The 23826-nt window shown below is 41.2% G+C and overlaps 1 protein-coding gene across 3 annotated transcripts in view; it reads right to left on the reverse strand.

Annotated features, from left to right (window-relative positions):
* The window catches only part of LOC128046414 (lanosterol 14-alpha demethylase), a 65663-nt gene that overhangs the window by 2877 nt on the left and 38960 nt on the right, over nucleotides 1-23826 (reverse strand). The window contains exons 1-9 of one of the 3 annotated variants that reach the window (XM_052638492.1): nucleotides 11787-11953; nucleotides 9744-9842; nucleotides 7288-7464; nucleotides 5952-6078; nucleotides 4008-4182; nucleotides 3009-3128; nucleotides 2421-2616; nucleotides 1305-1400; nucleotides 580-748 (exon numbers count right to left, since the gene is read on the reverse strand). In XM_052638492.1, the coding sequence (XP_052494452.1) occupies nucleotides 580-748; nucleotides 1305-1400; nucleotides 2421-2616; nucleotides 3009-3128; nucleotides 4008-4182; nucleotides 5952-6078; nucleotides 7288-7464; nucleotides 9744-9842; nucleotides 11787-11846 (1219 nt within the window). In that variant the 5' untranslated portion in view covers nucleotides 11847-11953. Of the gene's footprint in view, nucleotides 1-579; nucleotides 749-1304; nucleotides 1401-2420; nucleotides 2617-3008; nucleotides 3129-4007; nucleotides 4183-5951; nucleotides 6079-7287; nucleotides 7465-9743; nucleotides 9843-11669; nucleotides 11954-23826 lie in introns of those variants that run through there. The other 2 variants (XM_052638491.1, XM_052638493.1) reach the window with 2 other exon arrangements.

Here is a 23826-nt window from a genome sequence, read left to right on the forward strand (position 1 = left end):
CTGTCCAAGGGACTCTCAAGAGTCTTCTGCAACACCACAGTTCAAAAGCATCTATTCTTTGGCGCTCAGCTTTCTTTATAGTCCAACTCTCACATCCATACATGACTACTATCCAAATTTAAAGAACATTATAAGAATACATAGACAAAGAACCAAAAGCTCACTAACAATCCAGAAAAGCTTCCGTGCCGTTACTCTTTTCTGAAATGCTGATTACCTCAGCATATTTAGCTTGAAATGCCCAAATGGTGTGCTAACTTCAACGGTTCTTTAAAACAGAATTCACAAAGAGCTTTAAATAGCATGATAAGGGAAAACAGGGTAGACTCCAAAAATGAGAACTATAAAACCAGATAGGTTACAAAAGGCAACAGAACACTATGTAAGGATTCACAGAACTGTCTCCTTTAGTAGCAATGAAACATTTCTTCCAACCTGCAGAGATTATACTCCTACAAATGTCTGCAAGCATGGACCCATAAGAAAAGGGGAAGATATTTGTAAATAAAATCCACATGGATTATTTAACAAATATGTTACCAGAAGTAACTATTCAAATATGAAGCGTAATCATCTTACCAGCTCCAAATGGCACATAAGCAAACTTCTCTCCTGATGCTAGACTCTCCTCTAAGTAGCGATCAGGATTAAAGTCCAGACGCTCTACCCATGAGTCTTTAAGTCTCTGATTGACAGTAGGAGAAACACACACCTGATGTCCTGGAGGAATGGTATACCCTGCCACAGTCTACAGATGAAAGCAATACATTTCATTAGATAACTTTAAAATAGTCTACCAAATAATCAGATCATTGTATAATAAAGCACTGATATGCATGAAATATACATATATTTTAAAACTGGCTAGTAGGCCAATTAAAAATTATTTTAACTCAAGATGATTTCCATATTACACAACATTGGGCAGGAAGGATATACACAAATTTAAAAAAATAATGCCATGGGGCTGGGGATGGGATTTCAAGAAGCCTTTCACAATCCAATTTATACAGTTCCACAGTTAAACAATTACTTACAACTACATATATGTTATTTTTTAAAAACCAAGGAAAAAATACACTTCCATTGTAAAAGCCCTAATTGTTAAAATGTAGGGAGATCGGATGAGCCTGTATATTGTCTGCAGTTACGTAAAAATATTTATATCTAGAATATGTAAAATTGAAAATTATGTACAAGTGATTATTCTACATCTTTAAAAAGTTCTCTTTGATATTACACTATTTCTTTTTGATAAATAAAACTTGGGGCCACAGAGGAAAACCTCTAGCCAGGAGACTCACCTGAGGAGTTTTGGCCAGTCTCATCATGGTCATTATAGGAGGTCGAAGTCTTAATGTTTCTTTTATACAGCGATCAAGTAAATTGAGATCCTTGAGCTAAAAAGAGAAACATTTTCCAGGTTTTAAAAACATTTAACATACTGCAACAGGATACAAACAAGTTCAGAGTGGCTGAATAAAAACAGTTTTATTGCTGTCCGTGGTCAGCCAAGATAACAGATCACTCTGACGAATGGCAGGGAAGGGCCTGCAAAAAGCTACCCATCTAAAGCATGAGAACATTAGCAAAAATCATTAGTTTCAGCTTTTTCAAAACCTGTGCACAAATGTTCATAGCATCCAAATGTCAATCAACTGATGAAGAGGTTAATGAAAGTGGTATAACCACACAATGGAATGTTACTTCACAATAAAGAAGACTAAAGTACTGATACATGCTATAACATGGATTAATCTTAAAAACATGCTGAGTGAAACAAGCTAGTCACCAGAGACTACATACTGTATGATCCCATTCATATGAAATGTCCAAATAGGCATATACAAAAAGACAAAATATACATTAGCGGTTGCCAGGGGCAGGGGAAATGGACTGCTCGTGGCCCTCTTTTGGAAGTGGTGTAAATATTTTCAAATGAAACTCTGATGATGGTTTCACAATTCTGAAAATATTTTTAAAAACCAGTGGATTATATACTTCAATAGGTGGATTTTATAGTATATAATTAACTATCACTGTAAAAATTACTAAAATTAGGAATTAAAAGGAGACATCACTATTGACCTAATAGAAAAGAATGATAAGAGAATACTTTAACAACTGTTTGCCAACAAGTTAGATAACCTAGATGAAACAAATTCCTAGAAAGACACAAACTGCTAAAAACTAACTCAAAAAGAAATTGAATAGATTTGTAAAAAGGGAAGACAAAAGTCCTCAACAAAATACCAGCAAACAGATCCAGGAATAGGACATTTCAGGGGAGGCTATGATGAATTTTCTAAAAATAATCAATTTATTCTATAGTACGTAGAAGATCCCAAATTGTCCCCTTTAAAAATCAGCCACACACACTCAGTATCATAAGCAGCAATGAAGCTGAAAATCTCACAAACCTGGTCATAAGTCAGAGGAGGCAGATTCTCGCCACAGACTGTCTTCTGTTCTGAAAAACATTTTTCTTGAAGTGTTTTGTCCCTGGCCAAAAAGAAGCCCATCCAGGCACTAGTGGTTGAAGAAGTATGCTGCCCTGCCAAGAGCAGTCCAATAAGCATGCCTGCTATTTCATCATCCGTCAGAGGACGCCCATCCCTACAGAATGGACCACGCACACAAATGTAACATTTGCAGACGCACTTCATGCCCCAACCTTTACATAAAAAGTAGTTCATTTTTCCTCTTGCATTTGCCCATCAAAAGTCCAATTTTTTTTCCCCTTTAGAGAAGAGAGGCCAATAAAAACTATGACATTGATTACAAAGACTTCATTGCAGTTTACTAGCAAACTTTTCACATGCACGGTACTAAATTCCAGTAAGGCACAGGATCCCAGTAATTTATGTCTCATCCATTTATGAAGTTCAAAGGTCATATCTACTAATTTTTGCCAGTATTATTACTTTTTAAATGTACATATTATTTAACTATGTTTTTTATGTAGAATTTCCTGCTTCAGTTTAATATGTGATCTGAAGAGCTCTTACTTGTAAGTAGACTCTAGTAAAGTTTGGAGAATGTCATCAATTTTTTCTGCTGACTCTCTGCGTTTCTGGATTGCCTTGTAGAAAATATTCTTGATCTCCCGATGAGCTCTGTCCCTGCGTCTATAATTCAAACATGAAGATGACTTTAAAAAATTAAGCAATACTTTCAGGTATCAATTGACAAAACTCAGAACCAAGAGAAAAAAAAAGAATCCATGAAAATCTTATATTGTTAGGAATTTCTAAGGTCCTTAAGGACAGGAAATGTGTTAGAACATACATATCCCTGATTCTGAACACACTACCTATGTTGTAACTGAAGACTCAAATGATTACTCCTTTACAACCATTTTCCATTTTAAAAGAAAGCAGAAATACACCTTTATGTTAACAGGAAATTCCAATTCTAAGCAAATTAATTCTTGAAGTGGACAGACTCACTCTGGTTCTTCTACAGGATTTAAAATTTGAATAACTCCCATTCCTCAAACAGAAATTAATCAATAAAGGCTACTAATAGGCAAAACACTAAGCTACATGTCAAGTTCTGTGAGCAGTGTTTCTCTGTATCACAGATGATCATTGCTCTTAAGGAGATCACAACAGAGCTGACAAGGAGACAAAGAAAGGTATGGATACTTCAAAACACAGAAACTTCACAATAAACTACAAATTAGTCAAAATACTTTCAGGTGCTTAGAAAGCTGCATCACTTCTAGGTAGAGTTAAGGAACATTCCTGAGTACAAGGAATATGTGGGACAAGTGGGTTTTAAACTATCAGGACAGTCAAATTAACCTTTCTAAAACTGAAACTTAATGTTAAATGAGCTCACTATGTAAAAAAATGCTGAATTCTTACAGAAGAAGGGAGGCTAATAATCTCCCCCAATTTGTTTGTTCCTATATTTAATTTTTATTTTTGTTAATGCAAAGCAAACCAATAGTACGGTAATTAAACACAAAGTGAAATGACCAAGCATCGTCTCTTTATCCATACCTGAAACTAGGCAGAGGGAGCCAGCCTGGCAAAAGCCAGGCTGCATGGCTAAAACCTCCATCCAAATCCGCATACAGTTGTGCCACCTTCTCGTTGAGTTGACCTCTGATTTCCTTCCCATGTAAACAATGGCTGGCTGTTAAAATTATGAGCTCAGAAAGAGCTTCAAACAAATCTAGAGGGAAAAACATCATTCCCATTACTATTGCCCGAAATTCTTTTGAAATGTTGTTTTCTTAGAGATGCAAAAGTACTGTGAAGGAAATGAGAATAAAAATTTAACTCTAACCAACAAGACCCTTTTCACACCATCGAGAAAAGCCTGCAGACAGGCTACAATAAAGAGAAACCAAAGGCAGCCCATCTCTTTGGAGAGCCAAGATAGATGCCACAGAGGTAACTAAAAGCTCACTCAGACTCATGAGCCCTTCATCTCAAAAAGATAAAAAGATGGAAATGAATGTGGTTATCTGGTCACAGTATAATAAAGGCAATAAAAAGGTTATTTAGAACATAAGGGGATAAAAAGGTGCTTTCTAAGAAAGAGCAGTCCAAAGACTGAAGAATGGATTATTCCCCAGATCAAAAGTGGGAAATGCATAAGTGGGAAAAAAAAAAACCTAAGTCTTGAAAAAGTCTTAAAAGAAAACTAACTAATTACCATCTTGTATATGCAAACATTAGAGACAGATGCATCAGGTAAGAACACCTGGAGGACACTTTAAAAGTCACAACAATTACCCAGTCGATATCCTGTTCTTTGATTCCATGTTCACCAAACGAACTTCTAGTTGTCATTTGGCTTTCCAATTAGATTGCCAATAAAGAGAAGTGCAGCAAATATTATGCTGTTCTTTGTCCCATAATTGCATCTCATTTGTACTTATTCAGTTAGCATTCTCATTTATACATCAGCTTCTCATAGAATAGCAAGTATGTCACATAAAATTTAGGTCTATTAAATAAAACCAGGTTCCTGGACCTTTTATAGAAGCTGAAGACTAGATCCAGAATGTGATGACCTACACAGTAGTCTCACTGCCCTGTAGATAAATGTTGCCTCCTGCTAGGGCTATGGCAGTGGTTCCGATGGCAACACTTAATTGCAGTCCAGGATAAAAACTAGATTCACAGAGTCCAAAGAATGTTACATTACATTCAATATATTCCCTACATAATGCGAGAAAGCACATAACATTTTTTAAACATTTCTATTGGGAACAGCTAAAATCGCTCTTTTGGTAGTACAGCAAGCTTATGTATTTAATCTTACATTTTTGTTGAAATAACTCATTACCATACAACATTAGAAAAAATGTATTACATATATAATTCAATCTTTTAGACTTCAACTTGCTGACATGGAAGGCAAATTTTTTTATTTTATATATTATCTTAAAATGACCTTGAATGTAAGTTTTACATTTGGTTTCTTTCAAAATTCAATCATGAATCATTTTTATGTAATTGAGCTAAACAATATGCAAATTAATTAAAATATTTTAAGATTTTGCTAAGTGAGCAACAATAATTACTTCCTCTCAAGTCTTTTAACTCCATAACATGTTCTTTTCATTAAACATATGGTGGTTTTGCTTCCCAGGTAGCATGAGTGGTAAAGAGCCCGCCTGCCAATGCAGGAGGCATAATAGACGTGGATTCGATCCCTGGGTCGGGAAGACCCCCTGGAGGAGGGCACGGCAACCCACCCCAGTATCCTTGCCTGGAGAATCACTTGGACAGAGGAGCCTGGTGGGCTGCAGTCCATGGGGCGGCAAAGAGTCAGACACGACCGAAGCGATTTGGCATGCAGGCATGCAAGGTGGTTTTACACGTGTTGTAGTGTGCTCTTTACACACACACACACACACACACACTTAACATTTCTAGTCACAGAAAAGCAGACATATTCGGACAAACGAGAAACCAAAATATTGCGCTTACTCTTTTCTCCACTTTCTCCCCAACTTTTAAAGTAGTCTTTTGTTTCTTTTTCAATTATAGAAACATGCTGTCTAAAGTGGGCTATGTTAAGACCACTTTTCAACATTTTCTTCTGCTCCAAGAAAACCTTTAAAATATTAAGGGTACACAAGTATTAAAACACAGTTCTGTCTTATCATGAGACTCATTTGGGTTATTATAACTCTTTAATACTTAAAGAAAGCAATCTTCTAAACAATTGAAAATAAAGATAAAATTATTTTCTTCACCATACCAGATAAAACTTCATGCTTCTATCTGAAATAACATGTAGTAGACACATGCTATGCAGGTCCAATTCAAACGATAAATTAGGAACCCCACTTCTGGCCTTCCCTCCTATGCATACCTGCTTTCCCCACTTTTGACTCCAAGGCTGCCTCCTCCTATTCCATTATATTCTAGTCTTCCAACCCAACCCAGATGCCAACACAGTCTCCCAAAGGTCCATTATGCTTTGGTAATATTTTTATCCTCTTACATATTCTACCATTTATTCCCAAACAAATAACATTCCTCACTCACATTATCTTCCAAAAGTTTAATTAGAATATTATACAGTGGGAATAAATTCACACTGAGATAATAAACCCTTTGGGGAAGTTCTTAAAGTAGATCTTCCCCAAAGGGTTTATGTTAGATATATCCAACGAGAGGGATTAACCTAGGCTTTCACTTTTGGTCTTAAGGAGAGCTGTTCATTCCTCCATACCTCCTCAATCCCCAGAAGCAACACTTAATGTCAATTCTCAGCTGCTATACTAGAGGACTGGGTAATGCATGGTACATTGCTAGCCAGAGGCTGCACCAAGTAATTAAGCTAATTATCGGATCTGCATTTCATACCAAGTTGCAGCACTTAAATATTTGCCTTCTGGGGAGCAAAGAAATCACACAAACTTCAAAAACCAACAACATCTAGCTCAGAAGAGCTCTCACCCTAGAATTTCAGGTAGGAGGTAGGAAAGTATTAATAGGAGGCCTTTCTGATGAAATAAGTTTTTCCTTCTTACTACTTCAAATCAAATGTTAACACGCTAAGTTCTCATTGATTCTATGAATATTGCTTTGCACAGGAAGCCCTTTAAAATTGTTTAGTCCACACCAGCAGCTATAAAGCAAAATACCCATTCTCTGTCAGCTACCCTTGGTTTTCCTTCTTATAAATGCCTCCTGATTCTTCAGAGTTTTGAGGCAAGGAATAATCTCTTCTACACTTTAGCAATACAGCTTACACGACTAGCTATAAATTGTATAGTGTAGGTTTGTCTTTCTTCAAGCTAACAGTGTCACCTACTGTATTAGGCACATCATAGGCAACTCCCTTCCCAAACACAGGTGTTGTCAGACGACTGTAGACATCCTCGGCATTCAAGTCTTCATTTTTACTATTAAAAAGCAGTGCAGCAGCCTCACTCCCCAGCAGGTAAGTAAACGTCTTGCCCACCATGGTAAAACTAAATACGGGTCCATACTGAAGAGAGAAAAATACCCACAGTGACGTTACCATAAAATCTGTAAGCACTAAGACACTCATCTTAAACAATAAAATCATACACTGTTGAAGACCAAAACATTCACAAACCTTAATGCAATTCTTCCCCCATCTTTGTCCAAATGTATAATTATGTTCATCCAGTTCCAAATAAAATATAAATAAAACTCTCTATTCTGCTTTCTTCACTCCTTGTATTGAAAATATTTTCTATCTTTCACAGACATATCAACTGTTCTTTCTATGGTTGATGTTTGAATGTAGATATTTTTTCCCTTGGATTAAAGTAACTTTACAGGAGTAGCCAAAGAATATAGCCTTTCCTAAAGTCCTTGCTATGTGAAGATACCAAAATTTTATTTAGTTATGAGTCTTACCACTATCTCACCAATACTGAATGATCTCATTTTTAATTTTTTTGTTAATCTGGTTAGGTGCTAAATGCTTTGCTTTGCAGTTTTCTGATTACTATTAAAGATTTCAGTTACTGGGGATACAATCATGAAGAAAAATACTGTCTCTGACTCAAGAAACTCCAGTCTATTTAAAAAGATACAACTCAATTGAATAAGTACATTAACAAATGTAAAATTACAAATGTGACAAGTACTACACGAAGGAAAGCAACTCTTTGATGAGAGAACCGATAAAAGGGACTAAAAAGAGAGAAAGACACCAGAGCTGAGACCTAAAGCATGCAGAGGGGTAGTAGTTAGCCTGACGGCAGAGCATGCGCAGAGTTCTAAAGGTAAAAGAGAAGGTAAGGATGTGATGAGTCTACCTAGTAGGGCCATACAGAGCCTTATAAGCCACATTCAGGGAGTTGTATCCTTGCAAGCAACGGAATGAGATGGAAGGTCTTAAACTGCATGGGAAAGATACTAATCTGTGCATATTTTAAAAGAAAGATCCCTCTGGCTCCTGGATGGAGAGGAGGGAGGGATAGGAGCTGAAGGAGAGCCAGACGACCAGCAAGCCTGTTACGGGAGCCTGATGATGAGCACGCGGGACAATGTAATGGAGAGGCAGTGGAAACAGAAGCAGAAGGATGTGGAATTATTCTGAAGAGAAAATCTGCAGGCTTGGCAATGAATTGATGGATGGAGCAGGAAGTATCAAGAGTGAATCCTAGGCTCCTGGTACACTGCAAAACTGGTAGAACAATGATGAGGAAGGTGAACAGGAAGGACCATCAGGATTAGAGAGAAAAATCACAGGGTCAGATTTTTTAATGTTTGCTTTCAGGTGACTTTGGACAACTAAGAAAAAATCATGTGGGAGGTGGATATCCAGGTCTGAAGACCAAAGAAGAGACCTGAACCGGAGACTTTAATTTGGGTGTCATTTACATCTGGCTGGGCTTTCCAGGTGGCGTAGAGGTAAAGAATCCGCCTGTCAGTGCAGTAGATGCAGTTCAGTCCCTGGGTTGGGAAGATCCCCTGGAGAAGGGAGTGGCGACCCACTCCAGTGTTCTTGCCTGGGTAATTCCATGGACAGAGGAAGCTGGTGGGTTTCAGCCCACGGGGTCACAAAGAGTCAGACACAACTGAGGGACTAACACTTTCACACTTTCACTTCATGTGGCTAAAAACTGAAGCTGCAGGTAGAGACAAGATCAGCTAGGAAAGAATAAAGGCCAAGGACCGAACCTCAGTGAATCTCAACAGTTAATAGCCAAGCGTGAGCCCACAAATGAGTTACGAAAGCAGCATTCACAGAAGCAGAAGAAAAAGTGAGAGAAGCCACAGCTAAGGTGAGAGTGGTTATCACTGACAAATACAGCTGAGTTCACTATATTAGGACATGGTACTCATTAGTGAAGGGGTTGAAAGACAGACTCGAGTGGACTAAAGAGTAAGTAAGGAGGAGGTGTGGAAATAGAGACTAAGTACAGAAACTTGCTGAAGGCGGAGGGACAAGAGAGGGGGTTAGAAAATTCCACAGATGCATGGTTTAAAAAAAAGGGTCAATTATTAATAGTATCCATGTTAACTGTGATCAGTGAATACAAAATTGAGGCCAGTGGTTTTTAAACCATAGTTGCCAGAACTAAATTTCCTCAGAGATAATCCCAGAACAAAGGAAAACATAAGAGGGTCTCTAAGACCTCTGAGTTCTTAATCCAGAGCAGCTCCAATTTTATCTGTTACCTGTACTAGGGATAAGCATAAGATTACATTTTTTTTTAATATTCCACCATTTAAAAGAAAATTGGAAAAGCACTAATTTCTTTTCCTTTAATGACTTGTAACACTTACCTTCTCATATGCATCTTCTAGGAATTCAATTGGACTTTTCCCAAATGCTATAGCATGTCCAAGGAATGGAATTGGAGAGACAATGTATGGTGGACTTTTCTGCAAAAGAAAACAAACAAAAAAACTTCAAGTTTACATTTCCTATTATAAGACATTCAGTTTAGTTTCACAATTCAAAAAGAAAGAAACTTGTCCTTAATATTAAGGAGTTACCAAAAGATGAAGCACCAAAAGTAACTTCACGACAAGCAAATCGCAAATACCTTAGAGAGAGCAGCTTTGGGAAAAAGAAGAGAAACTCAAAACCTGGTATAAGAAGAATGACCAGACAAACATCACAGTACTGCAATTATAAATGCTGAACACTTTCTAGAATATGCCCACTATTATCAGTGGCTCTAGGCAACTTTCCTAACCGTAAGTAAAAAAAAAACACTAAACTCAAACTATGGTTTCTTGAGCACTTATTTCTACTACCACTCACAATTTTAGTCCCCAAATCTTGCCTAAATCTTTACTCCCACAATCGGAAAAAAACAGAGTAACTTGAGGGAAAGAAGGGAAATGTTTAAGATGCTACATTCCTCATTATGGTGAACAGAACACATTATCATGCCTCTCTCAAGCAATGATCTAGATCCATTGATTTTAAAGAGAGAGAAAATCAGTTCTAGCAGGAACATTTTAGCACTCACTATAAAAGGTATTTCTGGGCTTCCCAGATGGCTCAGTGGTAAAGAATCAACCTGCCAAAGCAGGAGACATAGGTTCTGGCCGGGAAGATCACCTGGAGGAAATGACAACCCACTCCAGTATTCTTGCCTGGAGAATCCCATGGACAGAGGAGCCAGGCAGGCTATAGTCCATGGGGTTGCAGAGTCCAACACGACTGAACCACTGAGCACGCTGGCTTCAAGTGTACTTCAGATGCCTCAAAATGAGACTCACAGATTACAGCATCAAGTCTCCTGAAATCAAACGTGCAGTTATGAAAAAGGACAATAGTCCTCATATCTTTCGTAGTCTCAAAGAGAAAGGAGCTCTACAAACTCACTCTTTGGACAATAGTAGCAGCAATCTTAAAATAGTACAGTTGTCTTTCCAAAGATAGCACTTCCTCAAAAATACCACACATAGGAGGAGAAAAAAAAAAAACTTCCTCATGCCTGTTAGAGGTCAAACAAAACTCATTTCAAAAACTACTTGGTCAATAGTTTGTGATTTCCACTGTCAGTAAAAAATGGATTCTATTGTCAGTGCTACTTGGTTTGGCTAAAAACGCATTCATCACATATATTCGGGAAACAGAAGCCAGTGGTCAGTAAAGGCTCTAAGTTAGAGAATCTGGTATTTTATTAGCATCATAGGAAGGTTCCTGCAACACTCATGACGCTCACTCTACCAAACTGAACACATTCCTCTCCAAACTGATGTAAAATCGGCCCATAGACCACTGAACCACTCAAGGGTAGCCACCCAGGATGACGACCACCAGGGCCGAAGCTGCCCCAACCACCACCAACAGGGCCCCCACCAGAGCTGAAACACCCCTTACGGGGGCCAGTACCGTCATCCGGACGCTCAGGGCCACAGCCGCCACCCCGACCCTGGCCATTAGGGCTACCGGTAGTGCGTCGGTCAACAGAGCCATTTCTAAGACCACAGTCGCGGCAAACACGACCCCAACGAGGACGAGGCACGCGACCGACATCAGGGCACCCAGCACCAAGCTCAGCAAGGTCAGGGCAGTCGCGACCGCCCGCGCCACCAGAATCGGGGCTGCTGCCTCTCGACCCCCTCCCAACGCCAGCCTCCAGCGTGCCCGCCGCCACTTTTAGGCACCACCGCGGTGCCAGCCCTTCGCTAGCTCTTCGGTCGCCCTGGTCGCAGCGTCCCCCCCACCAGAACCCCCAGGGGTGCACGTACCGCCCCAGCCGGCAGTGGTGGGGCCAGGTGGCCAACCGCAAGGCGGAGCAGGTACACCAGACTGAGCGTGAAGGCGCAGGCGATGAGCAGCATGGATGGGAGGTTGCCGCCCGTTACCTGCTCCATCGCCTGCTCCAGCACTGACCCGCCCGCCTGCAGTAAGTCCAGCATCACCATCCCGGCCGCCACCCCCGCGTCAGTTTGCCAGAGACGCCGGAGGCCGAGGTTGCCGCGGCTCCTCCGAATCCACCGAGGAAGAGAAGCTGGCAGATGGGCGTTAGCAAGTGGCCCCGGCCAGCAGGTCTCCTACTAAGCCCAGCCCCACCCCCTATAACTACCGGCTCGTTCCCACACCACCCTGAACGTCACAGAATGGGGCGGGGCCTGCCTCTGGCCACGCCCCTTAAATGGAACCCCTTCATGCCGAAGTCTCCTTGCGCGGAGAGAGAGAGGCCCTGAAGAAGCAGGCTGCACCTGTGGCACGGGGAGTGCAGAGACAGAAGAGAAACATAGGCTTAAGAGGAGGCCACCCCTAAGAATCGCGGGCCACCCGAGCCTGTGTGTCCTTGGTGCGGGGCGCCGGCACACGACACCGCAATGGGGCGGGCGGAAGGATTTCAGGGAGGGTTGCGGCGTGGCGGCGGCGGCGGCGCGGTTCGGTGATTGCACCGCGCGCGGCTGAGGTGATCTCAGCTTATGTGGCGTCAGCGGGGCGGGTGGCCGGGGCGCCGCCCCCTGCCTGGGCGCTGACAGGCGCCACACCTGAACCCGTTGGAGGGCCGCGTCCTGGGCAATCGGAGACTTCCAAGTATCCGCGGTAAAGGGAGATTGTGAAAGACGCCTTCTACACCCTGAAGGTTGGGACGCTGAGGTCATTCCCATCTCACCTCGAATAAAACCAGACAGGTATTCATATGCAGTGATAGAGGTAACATCTCGTGGTTATTGGGGGTTCTGCGTCTGACAGAAGCAAACTTTGCAAGCTAGGTATCTGTGTTACAGGCCGTCGTGACCTGTTTGAGGCAATATTTCCCAAGAACGCCACTTATTCTGGCTGTTTAGGACCAGACAGATTTTGAAACGGAACTTCGGTCCTCCTGTTACACGCAATCTGAGCTCATCCACGCTTGTGGTTTCGAAAACATGCATGTAAAATGACCGCCCAGTGGAATCCTCCTGTTAGGTAACTGTCACCAGCCCCTGGCCAGACTCATTGCTTTATACAGTCAACGTTAAGAGCTGGCTGCTGTGCTTGGCACTGGGAATACAGCAGAGAATGAGAAACTGCTTGGCCCAGTGGAAGGAGCAGTAAACAACCAGTTGCCTGTTCTGACTCTGTCTGGAGATCGTATCAGTAACGCCAAGTAAACTCATAAATCTTCACTCACCTGGCTGCCAACCCGCTCCTCCCATACTGCGTCTGTAGGAGGGGCACCAGTGGCCACCAAACTGCCCTCCTGCGCTGCGCATCACATCTCATCGGTCACCAAGTCCTGTAATTCCACCGCCTTAAAAGTTGCTCCATTCTTGCCACTGCCTTGAGTCCGGCCCTGGTCATTGCTTGTCTGCATTACCGCAGACATAGACTAACTGGACCCTAGTCCTTGTCTTTTAATCTGCCCTCCACAAAGGCTACCATTTCTCCTGTCACGAAAGTTGTGTTGCAGTTGACTTCAACAGTTTCCTCTGTTACCAGATGAACTTAAGAATAGGGAACGTGTCTCAACTGTTTTTTATATTCTGCATTTATTCGGATTCATAGCTGTTCACAAAGTGTGGTTCATGGCCTTCTGGGTATATTCAGGACCTGAGGGGTGTCTGCAAAGTCAAAGCTCTTTATAATAATACGTGATTTACTTTTTTTACTGCTGGAATTTGTAGTGATGGTGTCAGTTCAGTTCAGTCGTTCAGTCATGTCCGACTCTTTGCGACCCCATGAATTGCAGCACACCAGGCCTCCCTGTCCATCACCAACTCCCAGAGTCTACCCACACCCATGTCTGTTGAATCAGTGACGCCATCCAGCCATCTCATCCTCTGCCGTCCCCTTCTCCTCCTGCCCCCAATCCTTCCCAGCATCAGGGTCTTTTCGAATGAGTCAGCTCTTTGCATCAGGTGGCAAAGTATTGGAGTTTCAGCCTCAGCATCAGTCCTTCCAATGAACACCCAGGACTGATCTCCTTTAGGATGGACTGGTTGGATCTCCTTGCAGTCCAAGGGACTCTCAAGAGTCTTCTCCAACAACACAGTTCAAAAGCATAAATTCAATGCTTAGCTTTCTTCACAGTCCAGCTCTCACATCCATACATGACTACTGGAAAAATCATAGCCTTGACTAGACAGACCTTTGTTGGCAAAGTAATGTCTCTGCTTTGGAATATGCTATCTAGGTTGGTCATAACTTTCCTTCCAAGGAGTAAGCGTCTTTTAATTTCATGGCTGCAGTCACCATCTGCAGGGATTTTGGAATCCCAAAAAATAAAGTCTGACACTGTTTCCACTGTTTCCCCATCTATTTCCCATGGGACCAGATGCCATGATCTTCGTTTTCTGAATGTTGAGCTTTAAGTCAACTTTTTCACTCTCCTCTTTCACTTTCATTAAGAGGCTTTTTAGTTCCTCTTCACTTTCTGCCATAAGGGTGGTGTTATCTGCATATCTGAGGTTATTGATATTTCTCCCGGCAATCTTGATTCCAGCTTGTGCTTCTTCCAGCCCAGAGTTTCTCATGATGTACCCTGCATACAAGTTAAATAAGCAGGGTGACGATAAACAGCCTTGACGTACTCCTTTTCCTATTTGGAACCAGCCTGCTGTTCCATGTATGGTGTCAAATCAGTAGTAAATAAAATTCTGGGGCCTTAGCACAAACTGATGATAAGTGGCACCAAACTCTGCTGCTGCTGCTAAGTCGCTTCAGTCGTGTCCTATTCTGTGAGACCCCATAGATGGTAGCCCACCAGGCTCCCCCGTCTCTGGGATTCTCCAGGCAAGAACACTGGAGTGGGTTGCCATTTCCTCCTCCAATGCATGAAAGTGAAAAGTGAAAGTGAAGTCGCTCAGTCGTGTCTGACTCTTCGAGGCCCCATGGACTGCAGCCTACCGGGCTCCTCCGTCCATGGGATTTTCCAGGCAAGAGTGCTGGAGTGGGGTGCGACTGCCTTCTCCGTGGGCACTAAACTCTAGTAGTCATTATTCTTCACCGCCATGCACTTGCAGTAGAAAAACATTTCTTTCTTCACTTAAGAATGTTGATGAAATTATAAGTATTCCTTTTTAAAAAGGTATTTTAACTAGCTGCTTTCTTTGTGCCTGCATGCATGTTGAGACACTCTAAGGCACATCTGGCTCTTTGCACCTGCATGGACTGTGGCCTGCCAGGCTCCTCTCTATCCATGGAATTCTCCAGGCAAGAATCCTGAAGTGTGTTGCCATTTCTTCCTCCAGGGGATCTTCCTGACCCAGGGATTGAACCTGTGTCTGGTATCTCCTGTATTAGCAGGCACGGTCTTTCTCCACTGAGCCACCTGGGAAGCCCCAGCTCCTTTTTCTGTGCAATGGCATTTGTGCTTGAAAGAACAAGTGACAGACTTTGGTCATTCAGGGTTGGGTATTTGACTGATGTTTTCTTGAAAATGAAGTCAGCCTCTTCTTTCAAGGAAAACCACTGACAGTATTTGTTGTCAATGATAAAATTAAAGTGTTCAAATAAAAATTAAGAATTTTAGAAAACTTATATCTACCTATAGGAACTTGACAACTTACCAATTCTTGAGACTTCTCTATAGAGGAAATTTAGTAACAAGTGCTGTTTGTGTAATAAAATGTGTCTACATATTGAATCTTTGTATAGTTAAAAGAGCCCATATTTTCAAATGTCCAGTACCTAATGTTGCAAGATCATGCATGAGTGAAACAACCTTTCAAAGTACAAGGGAAGGCCCTCTCTTCAATGACCTAGCACTGTGCCCAGAAGTGCCCTCATTCTTGTCATGCCCCAGCAAATGCACAGGAGTGTAAGAGATGCATGAAGGAGTGTCTCCCAGCAATGCCTGCCCTTCTTTATATAGCTCTTTGTTATGGACTGAATGTTTGCATGCCCCCAGAATTCTTACGTTGAAGCCCCAACCCCGATGCGACTGATTTTGGAGTTAAGACCTGTGAGGCAGAGATAATGGTTAAATTAGATTACAAGGTTGGGACCCTACTCTGATAGGGCTGACGTTCTTATAAGAAGATGAGGAGATGTCATCTGCGTGCTCTCTCCATTATGCGAGGACACGCCTGCAAGTCAGGAAGAGAGTTTCGTCAGGAACCAGATCACTCTGTGTCTTGATCCTGAACTTCCTGGCCTCCAGAACTGTGGGAAATAAATTTCTGTTGTTACACCCAGTCTGTGGTATTTTGTTATGGCAGCCCATGCTGACTAATATACTTATTAGGACATTCTCACCTACCCTGTTCTGGAATTTTGATTTATGTATTCCTGCTCTGTGTTCTCATAGTACTTTCTTTTTATCTCTATTATGACTCACGTCACACTCTTAAGTATTCGAACATTCATGTGAATATAAAAAAAAAAATTATTGAGCTCTTACCATAGACCAAAGCACTCACCTTAGTACTGGGTACAGAGTTCTGAATAAAAAGTCTTTCTTCTCATGGGGCTAATAAAGACATAAGTTTAAGATAAGCAGGGCAATTTGATTGAGAAAGACTTGGGGGAAAGGAGCTACTTGTAGTTTGGGGATCAGGGAAGACTTCGTTAAGGAGATAACACTTGAGCTGAGACCTGGATAGTGACAAGGGTAAGTTCATGAGAGAATCAAAAGGAAGAGTATTCTAGGCAGAAGGAACAGCAAGTGCAAAGACCATGGGTTAGGAAAGTGCAAACTGGCTGTTCAAGAAGCAGAATAGGTATGTGACTGGGAATGGTGGGTGAAGGGCAGAAAGATAAGCACCATAACCAGAGAACCAGATATAGAGCTTTCAACTATGGTGTGTGAGATTTAATTTAAATTTTAAATATTTCAACATAGCAATGCGTTAATTATATGGTATTATGTGTTAATGTATGTGCAGGCAATTGCAACAATATGGAATTTAATTCTCAGGATGGTCAGCTAGAGTTTGAATAAGAAAGGCCATATCAGAGACAGCCAATAAAAGCTAGATACCAGAGGCTTTCCTAATTTTCCTAATTTTCAGAGTGAAAGTTAGAAATGTGTTTTCATTGCTAAAATTATATATAGTATATAAATATAGAATAAAATACTATATGGGTTTTTAACTGTAAAAAATAGTGACATTTTATATGTATATATTGCATTGGCTAAAATATTTGAGACACCCCTGAATATACAAATTCTTTCCAAAAAGCCCAACTTTAAAAACAGGCAAAGAACTCGAATAGATATTTCTTCAAAGAAGATTTACAAATAGCCAATAAGCATATGAAAAAATGTTCACCATTACTAATCATTCAGTTCAGTTCAGTTCAGTTCAGTCACTCAGTTGTGTCCGACTCTTTGCGACCCCTTGAATCGCAGCACGCCAGGCCTCCTTGTCCATCACCAGCTCCCAGAGTTCACCCAGACTTGCGTCCATCGAGTCAGTGATGCCATCCAGCCATCTCATCCTCTGTCGTCCCCTTCTACTCCTGCCCCCAATCCCTCCCAGCATCAAAGTCTTTTCCAATGAGTCAACTCTTCACATGAGGTGGCCAAAGTACTGGAGTTTCAGCTTTAGCATCATTCCTTCCAAAGGAATCTCAGGGTTGATCTCCTTCAGAATGGACTGGTTGGATCTCCTTGCAGTCCAAGGGACTCTCAAGAGTCTTCTCCAACACCACAGTTCAAAAGCATCAATTAGGTAAATGCAAATCAAGACCACAATGAAATACCACTTTATATCCATTAGAATGGCTGTTATACAGAAAATAACAAGTCTTACTAAGATAAGTGCACTCTTGTGCACTTCTGGTGAGGATATAAAATTGTGCAGTCATTTTGGAAAACAGCATGGTGATTCCTCAAAAAATTAATCATAGAATTACCATATGATCCAGCAGTTTCTCCATGGTGATGCTAGTGCAGAAGGCGCAAGAGATGCAGGTTCAATCCTGGTTTGGGAAGATCCCCTGGAGTAGGAAATGGCAACCTGCTCCAGTACTCTTAGCTGGAACACCCCATGGACAGAAGAGCCTGGCAGGCTACTGTCCATGGGGCTGCAAAGAGTTGGACAACTCTTTGGCTGCAAAGAGTTGGCTGAGTACACACACCATCAGCCAGCAATTTCACTTCTGGATATATATCCAAAAGAACTGAAAGTTGGGACTTGAACAAAAGTTTGTACACCCATGTTTATAGCAGTATTATTCACAAAAACCAAAGAGTGGAAGTAACTCAAGTGTCTATCAATAGATGAATAAACAAAACGTGGCATAAATGCACAGTGGAATATTGTTCAAGCTTAAAAGTGAATGAAATTCTGATATATGCTACAACATAGATGAACCCGGAAGACATTATGCTAAGTGAAATAAGCCTGACATAAAAAGACAAATATTATATGATTCCATTTCTATGAAATACCTAGAGACAGAAAGTAGAATGGTGTTTACAGGGCTGAGGAGAAGGGCAAAGGGTTAATGGGTTTGAAGTTTCAGTATGGGAAGATGAAAAAGTTCTGGAGGTGAATGGCAACAATTGTTGCATAACAGTGTCAATGTTCTTAATCCCACTTAAAAATGATCAAGATGATAAATTTTATGTGTGCTTTACCACAGTTGAAAAAATTCCATCCAGCCCGGTAGTCTCTTCTGTTAAGGATGACTCTCCAGCTCAATCCCACAACTGTTGTTTGTCTAGGTTGAGATTTGGAAGATTCTGGTTGCTAAAATAGACTATCAGATTAGTCGAATCTTATCTCTAGTATGTTGTCACATTTGCACCCAGTGTATCTTTCCTGATAGGTGTGGTTAGCATATTAAGAAATGACAGAGCTGGGGTTTCATTGCACTTACAGATTACATAACTCTATGTCTGTGTGTGTGTGTGGGGGGGAGAGAGAGAGAGAGAGAATTGTCTTAAGACTTGCTTCATTGATACAGTAAGGTTCTAGGGGGATGTAACTAACCCTCACTCACCTGAAACTGTTGTTGGCTACCATCGTCTACCAGAATCAAAACAAAAAATATAGTATTTCTGACAGTATTGGTGCACTGAGCAAGATTATGTTCAGATAAATTTCAAAAGAAGTGGAAACTCAAATTTCTGTAAGAAGCCAGACTTTGAAATTGGGAAAATAATATATGCATGCTATCCAATATGCTTTTGGGTATTTGTTCTATAAAGAATAGGGGATAATTAGAAATAAACCCATGTACCTTACTGTCAAAATGCTGGAGTAACATAGTGAAAGTGTTAGGACCAAACTGAAGCCAGGACAGGCTCTAAGGGGCAGGCTAGGCCTGAGGTTTAGTCTCTAGGAAAGCTGAGGCACTGGGAACTCCCGCAGGCAGTGTAGCTCAACCAATCAGAAAAAATCCCCATAGCCCCCTGCCCGCGCCTGACCTGAGCCAATCTGGATAGGGATGCGAGGTCAAAAGTCCCGCTCGTGCGTACGGTTTAACCAATCAGCTATGCTGTTACAGGAACAAAGAACCATCTGTATAAAAGTAGATGTGATTCAGAGCTTGGGGCTCTCGTCAAGACTCCACTGCCCTGGATGAGACTTGAGCCCTAGCTCGAGCTAGCAATAAACCCCTTTATGCTTTTGCATTGCTGTGGATGTCTTATTCTCTCAGTTTTGGGGACTCAGACACTGGGCATAACATTTGGGGGCTCGTCCAGGATCCCGTTAACTGGGAAGAATAACACTCTCCCGGCAGAAGGGGTTTGCTCACTAGGAGGAGAGATATCTGAACACCGGTGTTAGTTCTGGTTAAGACCAGCGTAAGGCCAAGGCCTGGCATCATGCTGGGGAGGCGGCTGGCTCTGTTCTCTGGTTAAGACCAGCGTAAGGCCGAGGCCTGGCATCGTGCTGGGGAGGCGGCTGGCTCTGTGGACACCTTGTTGGTAAGATTACCTCGAGGGAAAGAAAGTTTCAGGGGGGCCCAGGAAGACCTAGTGCTGTGTTCTCGGCCGATGTGTATTTGTTACCTGTTTGTCGTGTCTGTGTGAGTGCCGGCATTGTCTCTGCTCTTTGTGTGTTCATTTTGTCTCCTGTGTTCTTCTCTGTAATCATGGGGCAAGCGACTTCTACTCCTTTGTCCCTTATGACTGACCATTTTTCTGATTTTGAATCTAGGGCGCAAAATCTATCGTTATTGGTGAAAAAGCCGAGACTGACATCCTGACCACTCAGGGTACTCAGGGGCCAGCTTGCCTGCCAATGGACCAGACCCAGCGGCTGCAACCGGGACCCTTTTGTCCCTGGTCTCCTCCTGACATGGACAACTGGCCAGAGTGCCCCGACTGGTAAGGAACAAGAGACTTTATTAACCTCTCTCCCCTCCCCTCTCTCTTTCCCCTCCTTAACCCTTCCTATCCTTCCCTGTTTTTCTAGTCCCTCCCCCGGTCCTGGACGAAGGAATCTGGTCGAAGGGCCCTCAGCCTGAGCTGAGGATTGGAGACTGATCACCTCCTCTTGGCAGAGAACTCAAATTCTGGTTCTGATTTCTGGTAGGGCCGAGTTCCAGTCCTCCCTTCTCTGGAGGCCCAGGGAAAAGTCCCGTAACGCCTGGGTATCTGTAGGTGGCAGGAGATGTCTGTAAGGCCACCCCTTTTGCCCCCCTCTCCTGCCTCCTCCCCCTTCTTCTTTCAACCTGGCTTCCTTTCCTCCCTTGAAATCTTTGATGTTAGTACCTAGATCTGAAGTTCTGTGTCTCTATAGGAGGTTTCCTGAGAGACTGTATTTTTGTATTTAAGGGCTTCTGTGGTGGAGCCGAGGTTAAAGCATCTGCCCGCAATATGGGAGACCTGGGTTCGATCCCTGGGTCGAAAAGATCCCCTGGAGAAGGAAATTTTGCTTTGGCCACCATGTGGTTTAGACCTGCCACCATTTTGTTAGAACTTGATTTTCTTTCCCTGTGCCTTGAGACCAGGGCTCTCAGGAACACTTATCTAGACCATCTCCAACTCCTGACACCGAGGAAAAAGGAAAAGAAAAAAAAAAAAAGAAAAAGACTTAAAGCTAGATCTTGCACTGTGTCTGTCTAAATATGTCTTGGTAATATTTTTGTGGTTAATATGTATATGAGCTCTATTTATTTGGCTTAAAAAAAAAGGATAAGCGCTTACAAATCAAGTAATTCTAAATTAAACAATAAATTCCAGGTTCATGTGAACTGGGAAATATTCAATGTTAAATACCTGATATTAATGTTTGTTTGTTGACCTATCTAATATAGACATGTCTTAAAATAATTAACGTTAAGTAGAATATTTTCATTGTACCTAGGATTAATATAAGTTAAATATTATATCTGTTACAAGTTTGTCAACAAGGAAATTACCTCAAGTGAAGAAACTTCTAAAAATGTAAATGAGATATGAGCTTTTATATCTCTAGCTAACTTTAGGGTGCTTCAGAGGGCCCCTGGAACATCCCAAGGAGAGATATTAAACTGTGTTTATTTGGTTGGTTAAATTACATGGAAAAGATTATCAAATGAGTAATAAATCCGCTCATGTTATAATGTATGGTAAATTAACTAATACAGATATCCTAGAAATTATATGGAGTTTTTAACATTCTGATATGTCCTGGTATTTTAATGGAAAACCTGATGACTTCACAAAAGTTAGCAAAAGGACTGAATGAACCAGTAAATATGCTTATAACTTTTATGGTTTCTATCTGAAAAATTATGGGTTTGAATCTTATGTTTTCAGGGAGTAGGGAAAATCTTCCTCTCAAACTAATTATGAAAATACTTTGGTAAAATTAAATGTTATAAACAAAATAATTATATTTTCTGACTCCTCTAAAAATTGGGAGTTCTTAGGTTTCCAGTAAGTTCATCAAATGTGTTAAGAAGGTTATCTCACACATACAAAAATCTCAAGAAATTTTTGAGACCTTAAAAAGGGAAGAATTCACCTAGATTTGTTAGGCAGAATCTGTGATAAGCCTTTGGTGTCAGTTTCCCAGCCCTGTTTTATTTTAAAAGTTCAGTCTGAGACTTTATAAATGTTTCAGCAAAATAAAAAGCCTATAATCAATTATGGTTATAAAAATCATCAGACCAAAATCAGTGAGAACAGACCTATTTTGCAAATAAACTAGCCTTAATTTGGTTATATTTAATAAAGATAAGGGTAACTATAAGGAGAAAAAGATATTTCAAAACGTTAAATCCCAGTTTGTTAATGGAGGTCTGCATCTAGTAAGACTCATCTCTTAGATAGTTCTTTGCTGTTACGTGATATTGATGTAAAATTTAATTGAATTCTTGAAAAACACCCTAAGTTTGTTTCTGAAGCTTATCTCAGTAATCTATCTTTGGATGAAGATCAGATGCCTCATGACCTGCAACCAGGACTGGAAAAAGACATAATTTAAGGGACTGTCTCCAACATGGATGGAAGGACTTTTTTTATCAGGAGAAACTACACTACACCAGGATGGGAAGACGACGACATCAGAGGGAGACAGCTTCCCCGAGATGCGGGACCTGATTCATATGATCATTTATGTTTTCTTGACTTCTTAGACCTTTGCATATAAGTCGAATGCTTTTCTATCATAGGCCTGATCCTATGCTGGTTTTAAAAATCAATCCAATTGTTGGGTTTGTGGCCAATTACCTGTGTCTAGTTCTGGGTTACCTTGGTAAATTTCTCTTCTACCAGACTCTAACTGGTTGGCCCTGAAAAAATTTACTTAAAAATTATAGTCATATTCAGGTCACTATGGTATTACTAGATAGGATCCCCTCACCGGGCCAATTAATAATGCCTGCTCTGACTCTGGCTATAAAGTTTAGCTTTTTTCTACTACCCAAGCTCAGTCAGAACAAGAAAAGTTTCCACAAAGAAGGGAAAAATCTCCCACAATTATGGGATGGATTTATATAGATAATACCAGGCTACAATAACTTAAGTTTAAAGTCTCCTCTGTTGGAAAAAATAAATAAGTAAGTAAATCATACTAAAGATAATCAGTCTAGTAACACTAGAAAACTGGGCTATGTGCCTTATAGATGGTGCCAATATATAATTTCCCTGAAAGATAAAGATTCTACAGGACAGACTAAGTCAGATGACCTGAAGATATACTGGGCTACATCTAATGGAAGTTCTTAACATAAGTCTTACTTGTGACTTTACTAATACTGCTGGCTTTGTTATTTGTATTTCCCCTGTCTTACAAAATTGCTGTTTCTTACACTGTCAAATGTGTGTATGAGGCCTCTAATAGAATAATATATAGTCCCATATGAGATCGATGATGGTAACAGTGTAACTCTAGATATGGCAAGAAGCAACAAGAGGGAATATTTTCCTGGACCAAGAAGCTAGTAAGACAGGTGGTCCAGAGAATTTTGGATACTGTTTTATGGCCTAATCCAGTAACAGCACATTGAGTGGCCTGTCAACAGAATCTTTGCCAAATCTGAGAATGGGCATTCTCAGCACCATGGGATAAAATGGTCATGAAGTGCCCCCCTCATAATCATGGTCAAGTTTATGAGCAAAAAGGGGCTCTGCCAACTGAAGACTGACACTCGCCATCTGCATCTACAAAGATTAAATCATGGCCGCTGCAACTGCTGACTTTGAACGCCCCTGAAAGGAGTTCAGGGTGAAAATCAAAAATGAGGCACTCGGTGCTCTGGGAAAAACTGGCAGAACAGGCTGTCAGATAGTTAGATCTTTTCAGGAGAAGATTTTATGAGTCCCAGTTCTTGTATCTTCTCATATCTAGAGAAACACTGACGTCATTAACGGTGAAATCTGCTTTGGCTATTAAGAAATAGTTTACAATTAAAAGTCAAAATAGAGTAGCTACGGTTCAGATATCCTGGAAAATAACTAGGTAATGCTATGGGTGTACTTTCATAGAGCTTGTATTTCTCCAAGCTGGGGCAGTCCTATGCCCCATTTTGACAGGAAGTTATCATAGTCATTGTTGCCTAGTTCCCTAAAATTAA

The sequence above is a fragment of the Budorcas taxicolor genome, chromosome 4 (assembly GCF_023091745.1).
Source record: "Budorcas taxicolor isolate Tak-1 chromosome 4, Takin1.1, whole genome shotgun sequence".
Taxonomy (NCBI): domain Eukaryota; kingdom Metazoa; phylum Chordata; class Mammalia; order Artiodactyla; family Bovidae; genus Budorcas; species Budorcas taxicolor.